The 20,065-nt window shown below is 44.7% G+C and overlaps 1 protein-coding gene across 1 annotated transcript in view; it reads left to right on the forward strand.

The window, feature by feature from the left end:
• Positions 1-20,065, forward strand: part of LOC129154097 (zinc finger protein 850) — a 244,280-nt gene that overhangs the window by 211,297 nt on the left and 12,918 nt on the right. Inside the window, 9 exon segments of the mRNA XM_070542432.1 lie at positions 1-99; positions 894-946; positions 1,427-1,476; positions 1,556-1,643; positions 1,800-1,914; positions 3,710-3,772; positions 3,821-3,824; positions 3,942-4,128; positions 4,628-4,990. Coding sequence (XP_070398533.1) covers positions 1-99; positions 894-946; positions 1,427-1,476; positions 1,556-1,643; positions 1,800-1,914; positions 3,710-3,772; positions 3,821-3,824; positions 3,942-4,128; positions 4,628-4,990 — 1,022 coding nt within the window.

Genomic DNA, 20,065 nt, shown 5'->3' on the forward strand with positions numbered 1-20,065 from the left:
GAGAACTCACACAGGTGAGAAGCCATATCCATGTAAAACTTGTGGTAAATGTTTTACTGTCAGTAGTAACTTGATTCATCACATGAGAACACAACACAAGTGAAAAGTATTTTCCAAGTTTGGTCTGTAAGAGAGTCAGCCAGATATTTTCTTTAACTTCTCATGTAAAAATTCACACTTGAGTTTGTATACATTAAAATGTGTGGGGTTTTTTTCTTCTTAAAGTTGAGAAGAATTGAGATTTTGACTACATTTAATCACATATACCTTAGGCATAAACTAGCCCAGTGTGACACATGTACAGGAATATCTTTAGGATGAGCGTTGATGGAAAAAGTATTAAAAAAAGGCAAAATTGCTTTTTATGTCTAATTGTGGACTCTGTTTATATTTAAGCCCTAAGTTTAAGGTGTGGTTGACTGACTAAAAAAATAATAAAAATTTTTTTTTGTATTTATAATTGATCACTCTGAGTTTTTCATGTAGGCTGAACATGAAAATAGTCTCCTACACCTTTCTCCTGCATTAGCTTCTAATAGAAAATAGATGAAACTCACGTATTTGAAAATCCTCACAGATCTCTGTCACACTGTGAATTAGCATTTATGGACTCGACGATCTTGATTCATGACAGGGAAGACTGTTGTTTTAACATCCGGTAATCAGCAGTGGACGTCTCGGCTAGTTTAAGCTAACTGTCTGCATTAGCAACTACACCTCACAGCAGAAGGTCCTCCAGGCTCGTGTATTTTGAGAGATAAAATATCCATGTTGCAAGTCAGTGGTAGAGTTGCATTGCTGTTATCCAATCCCGGGCGAGATGTCCACATATCAGGAAATAAGACTCCACAACCCGCCGTTTAAAGCTCAGCTGATATGTGGGAATCTTTTAGGTCTGAGAAATGGTGCAACAGTATATTTGTTCCCCCTGAGAACCATTTACAAGGTATTCATTCCTACCAGAGACCACCGCACTGAAAAAAATGTGTCACCCACTCATTGAACACATACATTAATTCCAAAGCTCTGTTAAAGGCACACTGTGAGATTGTTTTCTTTTTTTGAATCAAATTCTATGTAGTCTTTTAACAAATTAATCTTTTTTCATTGATATTTGTAATCGTTTATTCAGATTTTTCCTCTTAGCTCGAAATTTTACATTTTAATATACATAAACTGTGGTTGGCCAATATTTGAATAGTTTAGCATTTTTCTTTAGTCTTTATTTTCAAGGTCTTTTTTTTTGTTCTGTTTAGTTTTAGTTTCATCAACTTTTTTAGTTTCAGTTTTATTAGTTTTAATCAATTTTTTATAGGTTTTTGTAATATTAGTTACATATCAGTGACAAGACCGGTAGTCTGATACTGATAATAGAAATTGCTGTGTGTAACAAAACTGTTTTCAAAACCATTTTCTTTTTGAACAGGTGAGCTACCATACGTTCCAGATAGAATAACAAAAAATACAGCATACAGGGTCAGCCTGTGGAGCAGATTCAGTCATTCAGGTATCTGGGAACAGAAATTGATGACCGCCTGTCCTTTGCAAATCACAGCAACGGTGTCTGCAAGAAAGCGCTGCAAAGACTCCACCTGCTAAGGAAGCTAAGAGCACTCAATGTGAACAAGAACCTCCTAACAATTGTATAAAAATCACTGATTGAATCCATTCTAACTTTCAATTTTACAGCTTGGTGTAACTTTCTTACAGTTAAAAACAAAACACAACTCTCTCGCATTGTTAAATTAGGCAGCAAAATTACAGGCTCACCTCAGATCCCACTTTCTGTTCTTCACGAGCGAGCAGTGAACAGGAAGGCTACCCTGATCAGTGCAGACTCAACCCATCCATTGAACCCACATTTTCAGCTACTTCCATCGGGAAGGAGGTTCAGAGTTCCATTGGCCAAGAAATGTGTCTATAAGAAATCATTTGTTCCCACCGCAATGACAATTTTGAATTCTTAAAGTTGTATTTTTTTTACGATAAAATTTTAATACCTTTTAACTGTCTTATATATTTGTGTGAATGCAATATGGATTGTATTGTAAGGTGAGCCATGACAAAGGCGAATTTCTGCCTCAATTCGAGGTGGACAATAAAGTCTATCTATCTATCTATCTATCTATCTATCTATCTATCTATCTATCTATCTATCTATCTATCTATCTATCTATCTATAATGAACTGAACAGGATACAAACCAGCTGCAGAATGCATTTTCAAAACAGCAAATGTATGTAGGTCAACAGAACTTGCAATCTCTGAAGTAATTTAGATTAATTTAAATATGAATATTAGGAGACAATAAATTAAATGCTGGTTCTACAGACAAGACAATGGAACTGACTGACATCACTAAAACCACTATAGACCCTTTTACTGTTTGTAAACAATATGACGTCAGCGAGAATGCGCGCGCAGCTTGTTAACAGAGAATGGCGTTGTGTCAGACTTTATAAAGCTACGCTGCGGGGTTATCACCGGCAAATCTTGAATGTTATATTATTAAACTCACTTTAATGAATGGCAACAGACTCCCGGATCCCTGTGGCATTACGGAATGGGTGGAAGATGTAGGTGCGTGGCCAGATATCCAGTGGCCCGATATATATATACGTTTTTAGTGGAGAGGCCCAGTAAGTACACACGTGAGAAGCTACGGGCATACAAATCGTTAGATGCATACAACTATGTTGTCTGTGGCCATGTACAGAAAGTAAAATATCACGACATAGACTCTGAGTTTTGCGTCTTGAAGGCAGAAGTCCTTCCTAGCCAAAGACAAGGACACAAGACTGCTATGTACGAGGCTTGGGTCATAGTAAACAAACCAGAGAACTACGTACCTGCATGGCAGGGTGAGTATAGCATAGGCTTCTTTTTTTTTATCGTGCTCAGAGTACAATCGTGTAAATTTTTAGAGAAATACAGTTAATACTAATATGCAGTGGGAAAATACAGATGAATTAGAATGAAATGTTAATTTCATTTGCAAACCAGCAAACGCAACTTACTTTATGTAATAGAACACACGTTAACCAGCTTTCTGGTGTAATCTTAGTACATAAAGGTAGAAACTGGATCTCTTTTGTGCTCCTTCTGGGTGTGTAAGTTAAGGGCATCAGGGGAGCCTGACAACCTTTAAGGAGAACCAAGTTGCTCTCCTGTAATTTGAACCCAGTATCCGACTCCAAATCGAGGCTTGGATCGGGAAGTAAAGCCCGAGTCCCGATCAGTCTGAAACCACGTGATCGGGCCGGTTTCCGATCATGTAATCGGATCGGGATCTCCCTATCATCCACAAAATGTCGAGATGAGATTCTCCTGCCACCAAACTCTTTTATTTTGAAGGTGCCGCTAACAGGATGTGATGTGTGGAGTGTTAAGAGGGAAGAGGGGGGACAAAGTAGCTGGAGTGTGTAAAATGGAACTAATGGTGGCATTAAACACTGACCCTGATAGTTCACGGCTATCGTCCCCCCCTTGAGTGAAAACAGCTTTACATCCTCTCTAGTCTCGCTTCCCATCTAACACTTTATAAATAAACTGAACTGAACTAAGAACATCAGGAGGGATGAAATCATTTGTTCCTCCAGAGAACTGATTGTTGAATTCCAGTAACAGATGGATCAGTTTTCTCTTTGTCCCTAAAAACCTGCAGCTGTGTGATTCCAGCTAAATCTTCTCTGTTGATCGTTTCCCTCAGATCTTCAACAGTTTCTCTTTCCACTGTTATTAGTCTCATTCTGTCACCTTTTGACCTGAACCTGTGATCCACACCTTCATCTCTTCCCTGTTGTTGCTGGTACAACTCCAGTCCAGTAGGTGGCGCTAACGCGCCTTCACGCAGCCACATGACCGGAAGCTGTTATCAGAGCTAGCTTGTCGTTAGCTACCAGCGCTAGCTTGCTGTGCTGGTGTGTGAGGGGAACCTCTGAGGCTCTGCAGCAACAATGTCTTCAGCTCAGTCTCTGAGAGAGGTGATCAGAGAGCGGCTAACTGCTGCTGCTGCAGAAATCTTCTCCGAGTTTGAAAAAACCATCGTCCGCTACGAGGAAGAGATCGATCGTCAGCGCAGACTGCTGGAGATCAGCTGGAAACCACAGATCAACTTACACAGAATAGGTATGAAACAGCAGCGGGACTCATGTGGTTTTACTGAGGACACAATCTCAGGACAGTCTGCTTGGATCCGTTTGCTGTTCTGAAGCTTTTTGACACAACTGAGCTGAAATCAGTCTGCGGTAAACTTTGTTCCACTTTAGAGAAACAAATCAATAACATTTCAGGGATTTTAGGAAGTTTTCCTTTTCAGGAACTCCACTAAATCAGTTTAAAAGAGACAAACTTTAAAGGCTTGGTGAACGTTTCCAGCTGATGTTCTACAATCAGAGACTTGTTAAACGAGTCAGTCCAGTCACACACACACACACACACACACACACACACACACACACACACACACACACACACACACACACACACACACACACACACACACACAGAGAGGTTAAGAGTTCATTGTTTTCTAAAACATCTTCAGATGCATCAGATGGTTCAAGTGAAGTGTGCTTTCTTATTGTCACATGACTCAGCTTTTTGTTTGGTCTGTTTGTCTGTCCAGAACTCCCACTGCATTATGTCAGGACAGATGAGGAGGTTCTGACTGACCAGCAGCTCTGGAACCAGGAGAGGACCTCCAGTTTGGAGCAGGAACAAGCAGAACCTTTACAGGAGGGACCAGAACCTCCACAGATGAAAGTGGAGCAGGATGAGCCAGAACCTTTGCAGATTGTAAAACAAGAGGAGCTCTGCATCAGTCAGGATGAAGAGCAGTGTGTACTGAAGCAGGAGACGGTGACCTCCCTTGTGACTCCTGCTGGTGAGGAAAGAGACCACGATGAAGCAAAACCAGACAGACACCAACTCCTTTTGTCACTGTTTCCTGAGGCTGAGATCAGAGCTGCTGCTGCTCCGGGGTCAACAGGTGAGGGGGGGGTGCTATGTTTGTTTTCCTTACTGTGATGTCACAATAAGGAACTTCTTGAAACTGCTCATTTTAGGCAAATCAGCTTTATTTTAGGGCTGCCTTTTATGTGACGACTTTAGTCAAATAAAAGGCAAATGTGCAGCGAGGCTCCTAACTGGAGCAAACGGAAGAGCTCACATCACTCCTATAGAGCTCCGGACCCCACGTGACTCTCAGTTAGTGGACGCCATTTTGGCATGCAAAAAAGGTAAACAAACACGGATGTAACCATGAACATGAACGGGATCCGCTTGGATTTTACTTCGTCGGAGTTTACTTCACACTTTAAAACAGAAGAAATTGTTTTATATAGTCAGAAATTAAATAGACTAAACATCTCCGACCCTTACCGTGCCCCTGGGATACTTTTTAAAAACGACAGAAGATGTCGGAGCGGACTTCTTACCGGCACAACACCGGACCTGGCCGGGGGAACCCCTTGGGATTCCCCCGGCCGGAGGAGCTGGGGAGAAGGTCTGGGACTCTCGCCTCTACTGCCCGCTCCGACGCCAGAAGCTGTCGGAGCGGGCTTCTTACCGGCACAACACCGGACCTGACCGGGGAACCCCTTGGGATTTACCCGGAGGAGCTGGCTCCGGCGGCTGGGGAGAGGGAAGTCACGCTGCTGCCCCCGCAACCCGACTCCGGATACGCGGATGAAAATGGATGGATGGACGGACAAATAACAGATTTACACGTAAGTAGTCTCGGTGTGTGATCTGACAATTGATCAACCATTGCTTAAAAATTAAATACAGCTTAGCCGGTTAATTGCTGTGATCATAAAACACGGAAACGGCAGCACGCAGAACTCACGAGGCAACGTTTTACGTGATGTTTACTTGCTGCTATGAGTAATAAGACAGAAAAAGCCACGCCAAAATAAGTTTAGGAAGCCCACTAATAATCATAATAAAAGCATTTAAAATAAATACCACACACAGTTGAGGAAACGTTGGTTTAAGTACCTGATATGAAGTGGTCGCTGCATAAGCGAAAACCTTTACTCTCGGGATCCCACAGCTTCATTTTCGCCCGGTCACTAGCGCGTTTTATTACAATGATCCAACGTTTGCGGCGCTCCGGATCTTGGGGAATCCTGTAGATGGCTCATTCCTTATGTCGTCCGCGTCTGTTCTGCATCCTGGGGCACAACAGGAATCTACCATATTTCCCGTTTGATTGAGCTTTCTGACAATAACAAATAGTCCAGCTGCCGGCTTCTGCATGCCAATATGGCGCCGTTTCGATTTGAACTGTTGCATGCCGGGAAAAGTGACGTCAACTCCCGGAGCTCTATTCTAACGTCTCTGCACTGGTTACCCGTTAACTTTAGAGTTAATTTTAGAATCCTGACTATATTTTAAGTTTGGATCTAACGCTGGTGCCGCGGTAAAATAACAAAACTGCATTCCACTATAATTGGTTATGGCTTGCTTCTTCAATGAATCATAATCATATTTCGATACATTGATTGTAATGTTTTGTAAGTGGTCACAATTAGTAAGTAAACCAACCAAATTATAAGTAAAACACGTAATTTCTTGCCCAAAATTCCCATGATGCAATGCAAGAAACATTAGCATACTGAAATATAAATGACTCATGACTGGAACATAATAGAGTTGTCACGGTGTGAAAATGTAACCTCGCGGTTATTGTGACCAAAGTTATCATGGTTTTCATTATTATCGTGGTATATTTTAACGTGTTAACTAACTAAACCCTCTATATCAGGAAAATGTCATCAGTTTGTGTCTAAAATTCACACTCCTCCTTGAACCATCACCTTATCGTGGTGGAGGAGTTTGAGTGCCCTAATGATCCTAGGAGCTATGTTGTCTGGGGCACTTAGTGCCCCTGGTAGGGTCTCCCATGACAAATTGGTCTTAGTTGAAGGGTGAGACAAAGAACGGTTCGAAGGATCTTTCATGGCGGTTAAAACGAAGAGTCAGAGTACCCGGCCCGGAGGGTTACCGGGGTCCCACCCTGGAGCCAGGCCTGGGGTTGGGGCCCGTGAGCGAGCGCCTGGTGGCCGGGCTTTCGCCCATGGGGCCCGGCCGGGCCCAGCCCGAACCGGATACATGGGCTTGTCCAACTGTGGACCCACCACCCGCAGGAGGAACATGAAGGGTCCGGTGCAATGCGAATCGGGTGGCAGACCAAGGCGGGAGCCTTGGCGGTCCAATCCCCGGACAAGAAAACTAGTTTTTGGGACATGGAACGTCACCTCGCTGGCGGGGAAGGAGCCGGAGCTTGTGGCAGAGGTTGAGCGGTACCGGCTAGATATAGTCGGACTCACCTCGACACATTGCATTGGCTCTGGAACCCGAGACCTGGAGAGGGGTTGGACACTCTACTTTGCTGGAGTTGCTCCGGGTGAGAGGCGGAGGGCTGGGGTTGGCTTTTTGTTAGCCCCGAGACTCTCTGCCTGTGTGTTGGGGTTTACCCCGGGGGACAAGAGGGTAGCTTCCTTGCGCCTTCGGGTCGGGGAACGGGTCCTGACTGTTGTTTGTGCTTATGGGCCAAATATCAGTTCAGAGTACCCACCCTTTTTGGAGTCCCTGGGACGAGTGCTAGATAGTGCTCCATCAGGGGACTCCATTGTCCTGCTGGGGGACTTCAATGCTCACTTGGGCAATGACAGCTTGACCTGGAGGGGTGTGATTGGGAGGAACGGCCCACCTAATCTGAACTCGAGCGGTGTTTTGTTATTGGACTTCTGTGCAAGCCGCAGGTTGGCCATAACGAACACCATGTTCGAACATAAGGATGCCCACCGGTACACTTGGTACCAGGGCAGCCTAGGTCACAGGTCGATGATAGATTTTGTAGTCGTATCATCTGACCTGCGGCCGTATGTTTTGGACACCCGAGTGAAGAGAGGGGCGGAGCTGTCAACTGATCACCACCTGGTGGTGAGTTGGATCAGATGGCAAGGGAACATGCCGCGTAGACCTGGCAGACCCAAACGCATAGTGAGGGTCTGCTGGGAACGCCTGGCAGAAGAACCTGTCAAGACGGTATTCAACTCCCACCTCCGGCAGAGCTTTGACCACGTCCCGAGAGCAGTGGGGGACATTGAGTCCGAGTGGGCCTTGTTCCACTCTGCGATTGTCGAGGCGGCTGTTGCTAGCTGTGGTCGTAAGGTGGCCGGTGCCAGTCGTGGTGGCAACCCCCGTACCCGCTGGTGGACACCAGAGGTTCGGGGAGCCGTCAGGCTGAAGAAGGAGGCCTACAGGGCGTGGCTGGTCTGTGGGTCTCCGGAGGCAGCAGACAGGTACCGGATAGCCAAGCAGGGTGCAGCAGTGGCAGTTGCCGAGGCAAAAACTCGGGCGTGGGAGGAGTTTGCTGAGGCCATGGAGAAAGACTATCGATCGGCTCCAAAGAGGTTCTGGCAAACTGTCCGGCGCCTCAGGAGAGGAAGGCAGCAACTCGCTCACACTGTTTACAGTGGGGATGGGGAGCTGCTGACGTCAACTGAGGCTATAGTCGGACGGTGGAAGGAATACTTTGAGGAGCTCCTCAATCCCACCAATGCGCATTCCGAGGAGGAACCAGAGCTGGGAGGCCTGGAGATGGACTGTCCGATCTCGGGGGCAGAAGTTGCTGAGGTAGTCAAACAACTACACAGCGGCGGAGCCCCGGGGGCGGATGAGGTTCGTCCTGGGTATCTCAAGGCTATGGATGTTGTAGGGCTGTCATGGTTGAAACGTCTCTTTAACATTGCGTGGTCATCAGGGGCAGTTCCTAGGGAGTGGCAGACCGGGGTGGTGGTCCCCATCTTTAAGAAGGGTGACCTGAGGGTGTGTTCCAACTATAGGGGGATCACACTCCTCAGCCTCCCTGGAAAGGTCTACGCCAAGGTACTGGAGAGGAGGGTCCGATCGATAGTTGAATCTCAGATTGAGGAGGAGCAATGTGGTTTTCGTCCTGGCCGTGGAACTGTGGACCAGCTCTATACCCTTGCAAGGGTGATGGAGGGGGCATGGGAGTTTGCCCAACCAATCCACATGTGCTTTGTGGATTTGGAGAAGGCTTATGACCGTGTCCCCAGGGGCACCCTGTGGGGGACGCTCCAGGAGTATGGGGTGGGTGGCTTTCTGTTAAGGGCCATTCAGTCCCTTTACCAGAGGAGCGTGAGTTTGGTCCGCATAGCCGGTAGTAAGTCGGACCTGTTCCCAGTGAGGGTTGGACTCCGCCAGGGCTGCCCTTTGTCACCGGTTCTGTTCATCACTTTTATGGACAGAATTTCTAGACGCAGCCGTGGTGTGGAGTGTGTCGAGTTTGGTGGCAGGAGAATCTCGTCTCTGCTTTTTGCGGATGATGTGGTCCTCCTAGCTTCATCCAGCTCTGACCTTCAGCTCTTGCTGGGTAGGTTCGCGGTCGAATGTGAAGCGGCTGGGATGAGGATCAGCACCTCCAAATCTGAGACCATGGTTCTCGACCGGAAAAGGGTGGCTTGCCACCTCCGGGTCGGGGGAGAGGTCCTACCTCAAGTAGAGGAGTTTAAGTATCTCGGGGTCTTGTTCACGAGTGAGGGTAGGAGGGATCGGGAGATCGACAGGCGGATTGGTTCGGCGTCTGCAGTGATGCGGACGCTGAGCCGATCTGTCGTGGGGAAGAGGGAGCTGAGCCAGAAAGCCAGGCTCTCGATTTACCGGTCGATCTACGTCCCAATCCTCACCTATGGTCATGAGCTTTGGGTAATGACCGAAAGAACAAGATCGCGGATACAAGCGGCCGAAATGAGTTTCCTCCGTAGGGTGGCCGGGCTCAGCCTTAGAGATAGGGTGAGGAGCTCGGACATTCGGGAGGGACTCGGAGTAGAACCGCTGCTCCTCCAGATCGAAAGGAGCCAGTTGAGGTGGTTTGGGCATCTGGTCAGGATGCCTCCTGGACGCCTCCCCGGGGAGGTGTTTCGGGCATGTCCTGCCGGCAGAAGGCCCCCGGGTCGACCCAGGACACGTTGGAGAGGTTACATCTCCAATCTGGTCCGGGAACGCCTTGGGGTCCTGCCGGAGGAGCTGGTGGACAAGGCCGGGGAGAGGACGGCCTGGAGCTCCCTAATTGGGATGCTGCCCCCGCGACCCGGACCCGGATAAGCGGAGGAAGACGAAGACGAAGGTTGTATACATTAAGTGTGGTTAAATGTTTTTGCCGTAAAGTTAAAAAATGAGATTTTGACTACTTTAATCACATATTCCTTAAAAGGGCATTATGGAAGTTTGACAGTCAAACCATGTATAGAAATAATAAATTTCTTCTTCATACATTCTCCTGCAATGCCCTGGTCCTGTAGAATGAGCCCTGGCATTTTTACTGTGATTGCCTGTTTTTCTGTAAAATCACAGAAAAAGAGAGATGCTCGGGTCGAGCAGGCTGCTTCATGCGCGTTCACGCTCAGGCATAGCCCTTAGCATTTGCTATCCGTAGCTTTAGCAGCAGAGAGAGAGGCAGTGCCACTTTGTCGCTGTTCCTAACGCCTAGTGACAAAGCTAGCTACATTTCTGAGGACCCTTAGCTGCTTTCTGTAGAACTTTCTTCTAGATATTTCCTGCAAATTAGCAACAAAATAACCATTTTCACTCCGAACCGTTCTCTGAACGTTGTTTTAGCTGTCATCAAGGATATAAATGTTACAGATACAAAAGACGTCACTGGTGCTTTAGCTCACCTAGTAAGACGTCAGACTCTCGTGCAGAAGATGTGGGTTCGATTCTGGATGTGAACATAGTTCATTTAGAGTTTCTTTTTTACATTAATGGTAATTTTTTACAGTAAGATGCCCAAATTTTTATTTGAGACTCGCCGAACGGCATTGAATTCACAGATAAAAAGATGTGGGTTCAACTTTCATTTTGGAACAATTTTTCAAGCGAGGGAAGGGAATGAACTGAGCATGCAGGAGGACTGACCCATCATAAACCTTTGTTGGCTGTGCTGAAGAGAAAGGTACAGAACCAAATTATTTAATCAATTAGCTGCGCAACCCCCCCCCCCCCCCACACACACACACACACATACACACACGGGACTGCCTCAGCTGTTATTTCCGTTAAGGAGTGTGCACGTACAGCATGCGCGCCTCGTGCACGAGCCTACTATTGAAGCTGCCGTTGCGCTTTTGGCCTGAGGGGGCAATCACGAGCATAAAAATTGAAAACTCCGTAAAGTCCCTTTAAGCACAAACTAGCCCAGTTTGACACATGTACAGAAACATTTTACATTTCATCACAGTTTCAATACTTAAGCATTTTTCATTAGTTTTAATTTTCTTTACATAATTAAACTTTTTTTTCATGCCAAATATTTTGTTAGTTTCAGTTTAGTTTTTAATAGTTTTAATTATAGTTTTAGTATTTTTGTAATATTAGTTACATATCAAGACTGACTAAAATAAATAGATAAAATTATTTAAAAGAATAGAGTTAGGTATTATAAAATAATAGAAATTGCTGTGTGTAACAAAATCTCTGAATTTTTCGTAGTTTTCAAAAACATTTTAGAACATGAGAGCTACCATATATTCCAAGCAGAATAACAGAAATTATAGACTACAAAAACATGAACTGAACAGGGTAAAACCAGCTGCAGAATGCAATTTCAAAACAGCTAGTGAACGTTGATCAACAAAACTTGCAATCTCTTAAGTGAGATTCACTTAAATATGAATATTAGGAGACAAAAACTTAATGCTGGTTCTACAGTTCTGACAAGACAATGGATCCGACTGCCAATACATAATTAAAACCACGATAGTGCAGGACACTCCTGCATTATGAGATGGACACATCAACAGCTTGTGTGAATCTTAGACTAGCCGTTAACTAGGGTTGGGCATCGAGCATTGATTGGAACCGGTTCCAACTGTTCATTTTTCTCTGAATCGTTCAAAGTTTTTAATTTCGATTCCTAGTTTCGATTCCTAGTTTTGATTCCTGGAGTGCCAACCGGAAGAGAATGCAGACCGGAAGAGGAATCCGCGGCCGATCTCCGCGAAAAATAAACATGATCTGCATATTGTGACAGTTTTTCAGAGCTGATCACACCAGCTGTCCGTGTGCAGCCTGAGTCCCCCAACAAACGCGTCTACAGAACCTTTACTCCGTCATGTACACTTTAACTCCTGCAGCGTAGAGGAAACTTGCTAAAATACGTCAACATGGTGGATTTAATAGAAGCTTTAAAGAACAAACTGGATGGTGTGAGGTGAGTTTGTCTCACTGCAGAAATAAAAACACACACGGAGCGTCAGCAGTCAGACGCATTCAGCTACATTTAAGTTTCACTTTCTGTTCTGACTGAACGCTGCTGCAGCATGGAGGTGTAGTTCTCAGTCATCCTGGACATGATCATCCTGAGAGTTTTGGCTGAAAACAGCTGGACGTTTCTGGATATGTTGGAGACATTTAGCCTCTCATCCCAGAGGCTTCTTCCAGACTTTGGTTGTGGTCAGAAACAAACACACTGGTTGTGCTGCAAGTCTTTTTCTTTTTCTCTCCAAAACATGTTTTTGTCTAAATGAAGGTGATGTTGTTGTTCATAGAATTAAAATTCATGTTGAAGTTAAGATTATTTCATCAAGTGGGACCTGTGGTTAGCTGGCTCATGTAAAACATGTCATGTCTTGAAAGATTCGGAATCGGGAATCGATAGGAACCGCAATCGAAACAAGGAATTGGAATCAGAATTGTTCAAAATCAAACGATACCCAACCCTACTGTTAACTTGTTCATATTTTTCCACAAACTGAGGTAATCCAAATGGCATGACATGAATTGTTCTAAAGGTTTTAACCAAGCCCCCACAATGCAGCTCAAAAATTGGAGCAATCCTGGAAGTACCTAAAATTGCAGTTCCACCCTCATCCACTGGGGGCTGGTGTCAGAAGCGAGCAAATCCTCATTGACTCCCATGTTAAAAATACCAATTTCACAGCAGAAATAAACATGTTTACAGCCTGGTACCAAAACATGTTTTTGGTTTAAATGATCTAGTTTATACTCATGACAACTCTGAGGGGGGTGAATTTTTTTCTCACTCTTCTGTTTAAGTGTATTAAAAGCCTAAAATTCAGTATAATTAATGAGCATCAGACCCACGTGACCGCAGCGCTAGCTCCGTGAAAAGGCCTCAGTAGAGCCTCGGTCTGGCTTGGAAGCTGAGAGAGCTGCGCTTGATTTGCCACTCAGAGCAGCGCAAGAGTAAGCTTGAGGGAGGAGCTAACAATCGGCTCAGTCAGTTTTAATGATCATTTAAAACCCAGATCGTAATTAAGATCAAAATTGTAATTATTGAGATGCATTTTAGATGCATCAGATGATTAAAACAAAGTGGTGTATATTTAGTATATATATCTCATCGTCATCGTCTCCCTCCGCTTATCCGGGTCGCGGGGGCAGCATCCCAACTAGGGAGCTCCAGACGGTCCTCTCCCCAGCCACTTCCACCAGCTCCTCCGGCAGGACCCCAAGGCGTTCCCAGACCAGATTGGAGATGTAACCTCTCCAACGTGTCCTGGGTCGACCCGGGGGCCTCCTGCCAGCAGGACATGCTCGAAACACCTCCCCAGGCAGGCGTCCAAGAGGCATCCTGACCAGATGCCCAAACCACCTCAACTGACTCCTTTCGATCCGGAGGAGCAGCGGTTCTACTCCGAGTCCCTCCCGAATGTCCGAGCTCCTCACCCTATCTCTAAGGCTGAGCCCGGCCACCCTACGGAGGAAACTCATTTCAGCTGCTTGTATCCGCAATCTCGTTCTTTCGGTCATTACCCAAAGCTCATGACCATAGGTGAGGATTGGGACGTAGATCAACCGGTAAATCGAGAGCCTGGCTTTCTGGCTCAGCTCCCTCTTCACCACGACAGATCGGCTCAGCGTCCGCATCACTGCAGACTGTAATGGAGTTGAATTACAATTTAACTGATGACCATAGACATTAAAGATTCATATCTAGTATGAATCCCATCTAATGGACACTGGGTTATTTAAATCAGAAGATTGCATCTTTTTATTAATTCAATAAACACTTTGCATGAACTGAGAGACAAGAGAAGAGAGAGAGACTTTCAAACGTTTAAGAAAATTTATTACTAAATGATTTTTTAAGCAATTTAACAAGACTAACTCTCTAATGATGGATGTTTGTTGGAATGAAGTGTGTGTGTGTGTGTGTGTGTGTGTGTGTGTGTGTGTGTGTGTGTGTGTGTGTGTGCGTGCGTGCGTGCGTGTGTGTGTGTGTGTGTGTGTGTGTGTGTGTGTGTGTGTGTGTGTGTGTGTGTGTGTGTGTGTGTGTGAACGATGTCAAGTTCAGAACCTCCGTGTCCGGAGAAGCGAGTCTGAGTGGGATATGATGTTTTGCTCCTAACTGATCAAGTTTGAACCGTGGTCATAAACACATGAGATGCCAGTTTGTCGCAATCACATACCCTTCAGTGAGACCTCCACGGTGGATCCAGAATGCCCAGGTCCTGCAGGACCTTCCTTCCGGTACCGGAGCCGATGGCACAGCGTCACAGAACGACAGACTAGTCCTTGGATTTTCTGCAGGTAAACAGCGACAGGTGTTTCACAGCGTCAAAAGGGGGACCCTCCTTGGGTCAGCGAGTTCAGCTTTTATTTTGAAGGAACCGTTGTTGATTGATAACAGCGAAAGGTTTTTCCCTGTTCTTAGCTTAAAAAGAAAAGTATAGATGGCCTTTCCATACTTCACTTAGCATGCGGTGAACTTCAGGGGATCTTGAGATCATGTTGAATACTGACTTATAATGGCATTGTAACTGTTTTATTAATCCGGATGTTTTTGATTCTGGACGAATCAAAGCTGACAGATTAAATAAACACCACAGAGACTCGCCACGCATCAGACGGGGAAGATTCTGATTGGATCAGCAACAGCAATGTGTCATGTGATTATTTGCCTTAGTGTATCAGCGTGTCTAGTGACTAGAATAAGTCATTTACTTATTAAAACATATTAATCATTATATTGTGATTTCACAAATCGGTCACATTGTATTATTGACTAAAAGTTGTTTTGATTAGCTTTATTGAAAATAGAGTTCTTTGGCTTTTAATCAAAGAAAATAAAGGAGTATTCTTCTTCTGTCTTCATTGCTGGAATGTTAACAGTTTAGAAGCGAATGCATGACCTTGAGGCTGTTTCATGCACTCTGGCACCTTGTCAAAGGGGAACAGTGGTTAGAGGATAATAACCCTGAGAAATGGCGGCTCCATCACGTTACAAGACGCTGAACCAATCTGCCTGTCAATCTCCCCATCCCCCGATCTGGAGTTGGCAAGCCACCCTTTTCCGGTCGAGAACCATGGTCTCAGATTTAGAGGTGCTGATCCTCATCCCAGCCCCTTCACACTCGGCTGCAAACCTACCCAGCAAGAGCTGAAGGTCAGAGCTGGATGAAGCTAGGAGGACCACATCATCCGCAAAAAGCAGAGACGAGATTCTCCTGCCACCAAACTCGACACACTCCACACCATGGCTGTGCCTAGAAATTCTGTCCATAAAGGTAATGAACAGAACCGGTGAAAAAGGGCAGCCCTGGCGGAGTCCAACCCTCACCGGGAACAGGTCCCACTTACTACCGGCTTTTACGACCCCCAGCTCGTCTAGGAGATGATGTTATTGAGGGCTTGAAGAAAGATTTGTGAATTACCGGACAAACCAAGATTTACTCTCTTAAAGGAGTTTATTAACTAAAAATCACTGCTTTATGCAGGCAAAGACTAAAATGATACAAAACCAAAAGGACGTCCAACACTGGGGAATTAACAATAACACTAAACACAAGGATCATCCAATACTGAGGTTCTGTTCCCTCAGCATTCAAAACAGCTTCTGTCACACCTATTCTAAAAAAGCCTGGCTCTGATCCCAATAACTTCAATAACCTTCAACCAATCTCTAATCTACCTTTCATCTCTAAACTCCTTGAGAAAGTTGTTGCTTCTCAGCTCATCTCCCACCTCAATCATAACAACCTTTTTGAACAGTTCCAGTCTGGTTTTCGCCCTCAACACAGCACAGAAACAGCTAGTTAAAATCACAAATGACCTTCTCATGGCAGCTGACTCTGGTTTTCTTTCTCTACTCATCCTTCTTGATCTTAGTGCAGCTTTCGACACCATCTCTCACTCAACCCTTCTTAACCGGTTAGCTTCCCTTGGTATCACTCACACTGCTCTCGCCTGGTTCTCCTCCTATCTCACTGGCCGATTTCAGTCTGTTCAATTAAAATCCTTTTCTTCTCACCCTGTTGCTGTTTCTGCCGGTGTCCCCCAGGGCTCTGTCCTTGGACCTCTCTTATTTATCATCTACATTCATCCACTTGGCCATATCTTTCGCAAATACAAGATAAATTTCCACTTCTATGCAGATGACACTCAAATCTATATCTCCTCTCAACCCGATGCTATCTTCCCTCCAGTCTCCCTATCCAGCTGTCTCCTTGAGATAAAATCATGGTTCTCTTCAAACTTCCTGAAACTCAACAGCAATAAAACTGAAATTCTACTCATTGGCAAACCCTCCACGCTGAACATATCCCCCAACATATCAATTAACATTGATAATTCCTCAATCCTTCCTTCCCCCCATGTAAAGAGTCTTGGAGTCATCCTTGACAGCACTTTATCATTCAAAGCCCACATCAACAACATAATTCGCTCAGCCTACTTTCATTTATGCATTATCAACCGACTCCGTCCCTCTCTCACTCCTCCTGCTACAGCCATCCTCGTACACAGCCTAGTCACTTCTAGGACTGATTACTGTAACTCTCTCCTTTTTGGTCTCCCCCATAAATCCCTCCATCGGCTCCAACTCCTCCAAAATGCTGCTGCACGGATCATCACTCGTACCCCCTATAGAGATCACATCAGCCCTGTTCTTCAGCGTCTCCACTGGCTGCCTACTGAACACAGAATCTCATTCAAAATCCTGCTTCTCACCTACAAATGTATCCACTGTCTAGCCCCTTCTTACCTCTCCGATCTTATCCATGTTGCTGTCCCATCTCGCGCACTCAGGTCTTCCTCTGCCATTCACCTTGTGGTTCCTCCCGCTCATCTCACCACCGTTGGAAACAGAGCTTTCAGTCGCTCTGCTCCTCGGCTCTGGAACTCACTTCCTCCCGACATCCGTAACACTGACTCCCTCCTCTCATTCAAATCCAAACTCAAAACTCACCTGTTCAACCTGGCTTACACTCTCTAGCCCACAAACTCTTTACTCTGACATTTATAGCATACTTTTAGTAATTTTATTGTTTAAATTATCTTATTCTTATTTGTGTGTAAGTTTTATCATGTTTTGTGAGGTGACCTTGGGTTTTGAAAGGCGCCTGTAAATTAAATGCATTATTATTATTATTAATACTGGGTAAATAACAATAATATCAATAAACACAAAAACGCCGGTACTAATCCGGGAAAACGAAAGGAATTAGATGAACACAAAAAGCTCCACCAAAAGGGTGAGCTGAACTCACTCAATACCACACAGGTAATCACAACGAAGACTTTAACGTCTGGGTTTCTAGGAGGGAAAAAGAGGAACACTCGCTCTAACACGAGGCCTCTTCTAAGCTTCCCTCCTCGAATGACAGAGGGAGCAGCCTATTATAGGAAGCTCCCTGATTGAGAGATTAGCGACACCTGGCTCAGCTAGAGCCAGGAGAACAGGTAGGAGCTCTGAGGCCATCTTGTGGCCACAAAACAGACAGCGTCTGTAACACCCTCCCCCTCAAAACAACAACTAAATTCTTTTTTCATGTTGCCACAAAAACAAGAGCGCTCCCACTAACTAACTAGATAAAACAACTAACTAACTGACTAAAATTCCTGGATCTCGGAAGACGGGCTGATTAAACACTTTAAAATGACGCTGCGCTGATCCTCAGCGCTGCGGAGTGTCCCCGAGATGGTAGCTTGCGCTACCAACACTAGCCTTAAAGAGCAAGTAACGTCTAAATTAACTTTTTTTTGCTGATGAACTGTATAAATGAGTGTCTAATAGTGCTTTAAATGTGTGTATTCATTATTTTAGCATTTTGGTGCATTTTCTTTAAAAATTAAAAATTCTGCCCAAATACCACAGTATAGCGCCACCTTCAGCTTAAAACATAGAATTTGACTCATTTTGAATAAATTTTAGCCAATGGCTAAAGAGTAAGATACTACGTAAACCAGTAGAGTACTACGTAGCAGCTCTCTGTCAACTTTATAAAAGCAACGAGCGTCTCGGCCACGCTTTGTGGTGAGTTGGGAGTTGGATTTGCAAGCGAATGTAGGAGGCTAGCCGTAGTTCAGCATTAGCATATAGCATTAGCATATCCTAGTCTTTAGCATAACTTTTAGTGTTATACATACTTATTTAGTGGTAGCTTGGCTGTTGGATATTGTAGTTTAGTTAGTGTTTGGCTGTTAGTGTAATTAGGAAAGTAGTTCGGGTTTAGTGCTCCTTATCGTGTTAGCATGGTGAGATGGTGTAGTGTAGTATGGTTGCGGTGGCTCTGTGGGCATTTTGTCCGCGATTCTGCACGCCTCCGTTTGAAGAGGGAGGCTGTGCCCACCGTGGCTCTTCCGCGATTTAGATGCAGCCCACCGACTCTGCTCCCCCACCACGGCGGGCTCCAGTCTGAGGTGAGTCAGCTAAATAAAGTTTTAACATCTTCTAAAGACAATTCCCTACCTAAATGCAAAGTCCGAGAGACGTGGTTCACTTCATTTAGCTAGTCAGTCGGCAATTCTGCAACAGTGGCTCTAACTGACGCAGCACTAGTTGACAGACAGCATTACAGCGTGAAATCCAGCTTGTGACCCGGATTTGTGAGGAATTCTGTTCAGGAGGTCGCATTTCAGGCTCTCCACATCATATGTGACTGACTTTTACGTTATAACAACGATCACACACTAGGACTGTTATAAAGCACCTATATAGGAGATTCTTTTGTATATTATCTGACTTTATAAACTCCCAACAACAATGTGCTTCTATTTTTTTTTTCAGGCTAAATCTACCCAAGACACTGGCTGTCAGACTGATTTAGCTGCAAGAATGCACTTGTCCAGGCTGACGTGAAGCCTTACCTGTAGCAAAGGTGAATTATTTTTAATAATCTTCTATGTAAACATTTTATTATTACCTTATAGTTTTAATTTGTTTTACAGATTATTGTTACACGTGATTTTATGCTCTTTTAAACATTTATAAATGTGCTGCTTCTTTGTTTTTGTACATAGCCACCCAGAAGCCGCAGTGTGTCTTGTGACACGGGGACCATGACGGAAATTCATCTTCCAGAAAGTCCCAGAGCAGCGTCCACACCCCCTGAAAAGACCAAGATGTGAGGTGTCTGCTGTTGATTCCAGCTTCCACCTCAGTGACAGTGCAAGCTTAGTGAACTGTTCAAGGTAAAAAAAATTAAAACATTTCAGAATTTTTAAGATATTAACAATTAAATAAGTATGTGATTACATCATGAAGGAGGCTACTGATTCTGGCCCTGTGACACTTGGTGGTGACGTGTGAGCTGATTCACCTGGTAAATATTTTTTACATTAAATATTTTGTTTTGATATCAAAAGTAAATTAACTAATAACCTGCATTATTGCAGGACACTCAGCAAAATACGGACTCTACACCATGAGGCAGGCACACGTTAATACTTATAAGAGCACATAAGGTGAGCAACACCACATATTATTGTACACTGTCCTGGATTTGTTTTCTTTCTGCATTTCATCATTAGCCTGGCTGATCACCTGATAACTCCTGTCATCTGGTTGTGACAGCATGAGGATGTCCTCACACACCTGTAACCTATCAGCTCATCTGGCAGAATAGAGGGAGAAGAGACAACACCACATCTCCTGTTCCTGGAAAGCCTTCAGCCATCCTTCGATGACTGAGAACCTCCATCAGCTCTGTCTCCTGTCTGCCTACAATTATTATAATAAATATTGTGTTTGACAAGTTTTTTGTGCTGCCAAATATCTCATTTTGATTCC

Source organism: Nothobranchius furzeri, chromosome 2 (genome assembly GCF_043380555.1).
Source record: "Nothobranchius furzeri strain GRZ-AD chromosome 2, NfurGRZ-RIMD1, whole genome shotgun sequence".
Classification (NCBI taxonomy): Eukaryota; Metazoa; Chordata; class Actinopteri; order Cyprinodontiformes; family Nothobranchiidae; genus Nothobranchius; species Nothobranchius furzeri.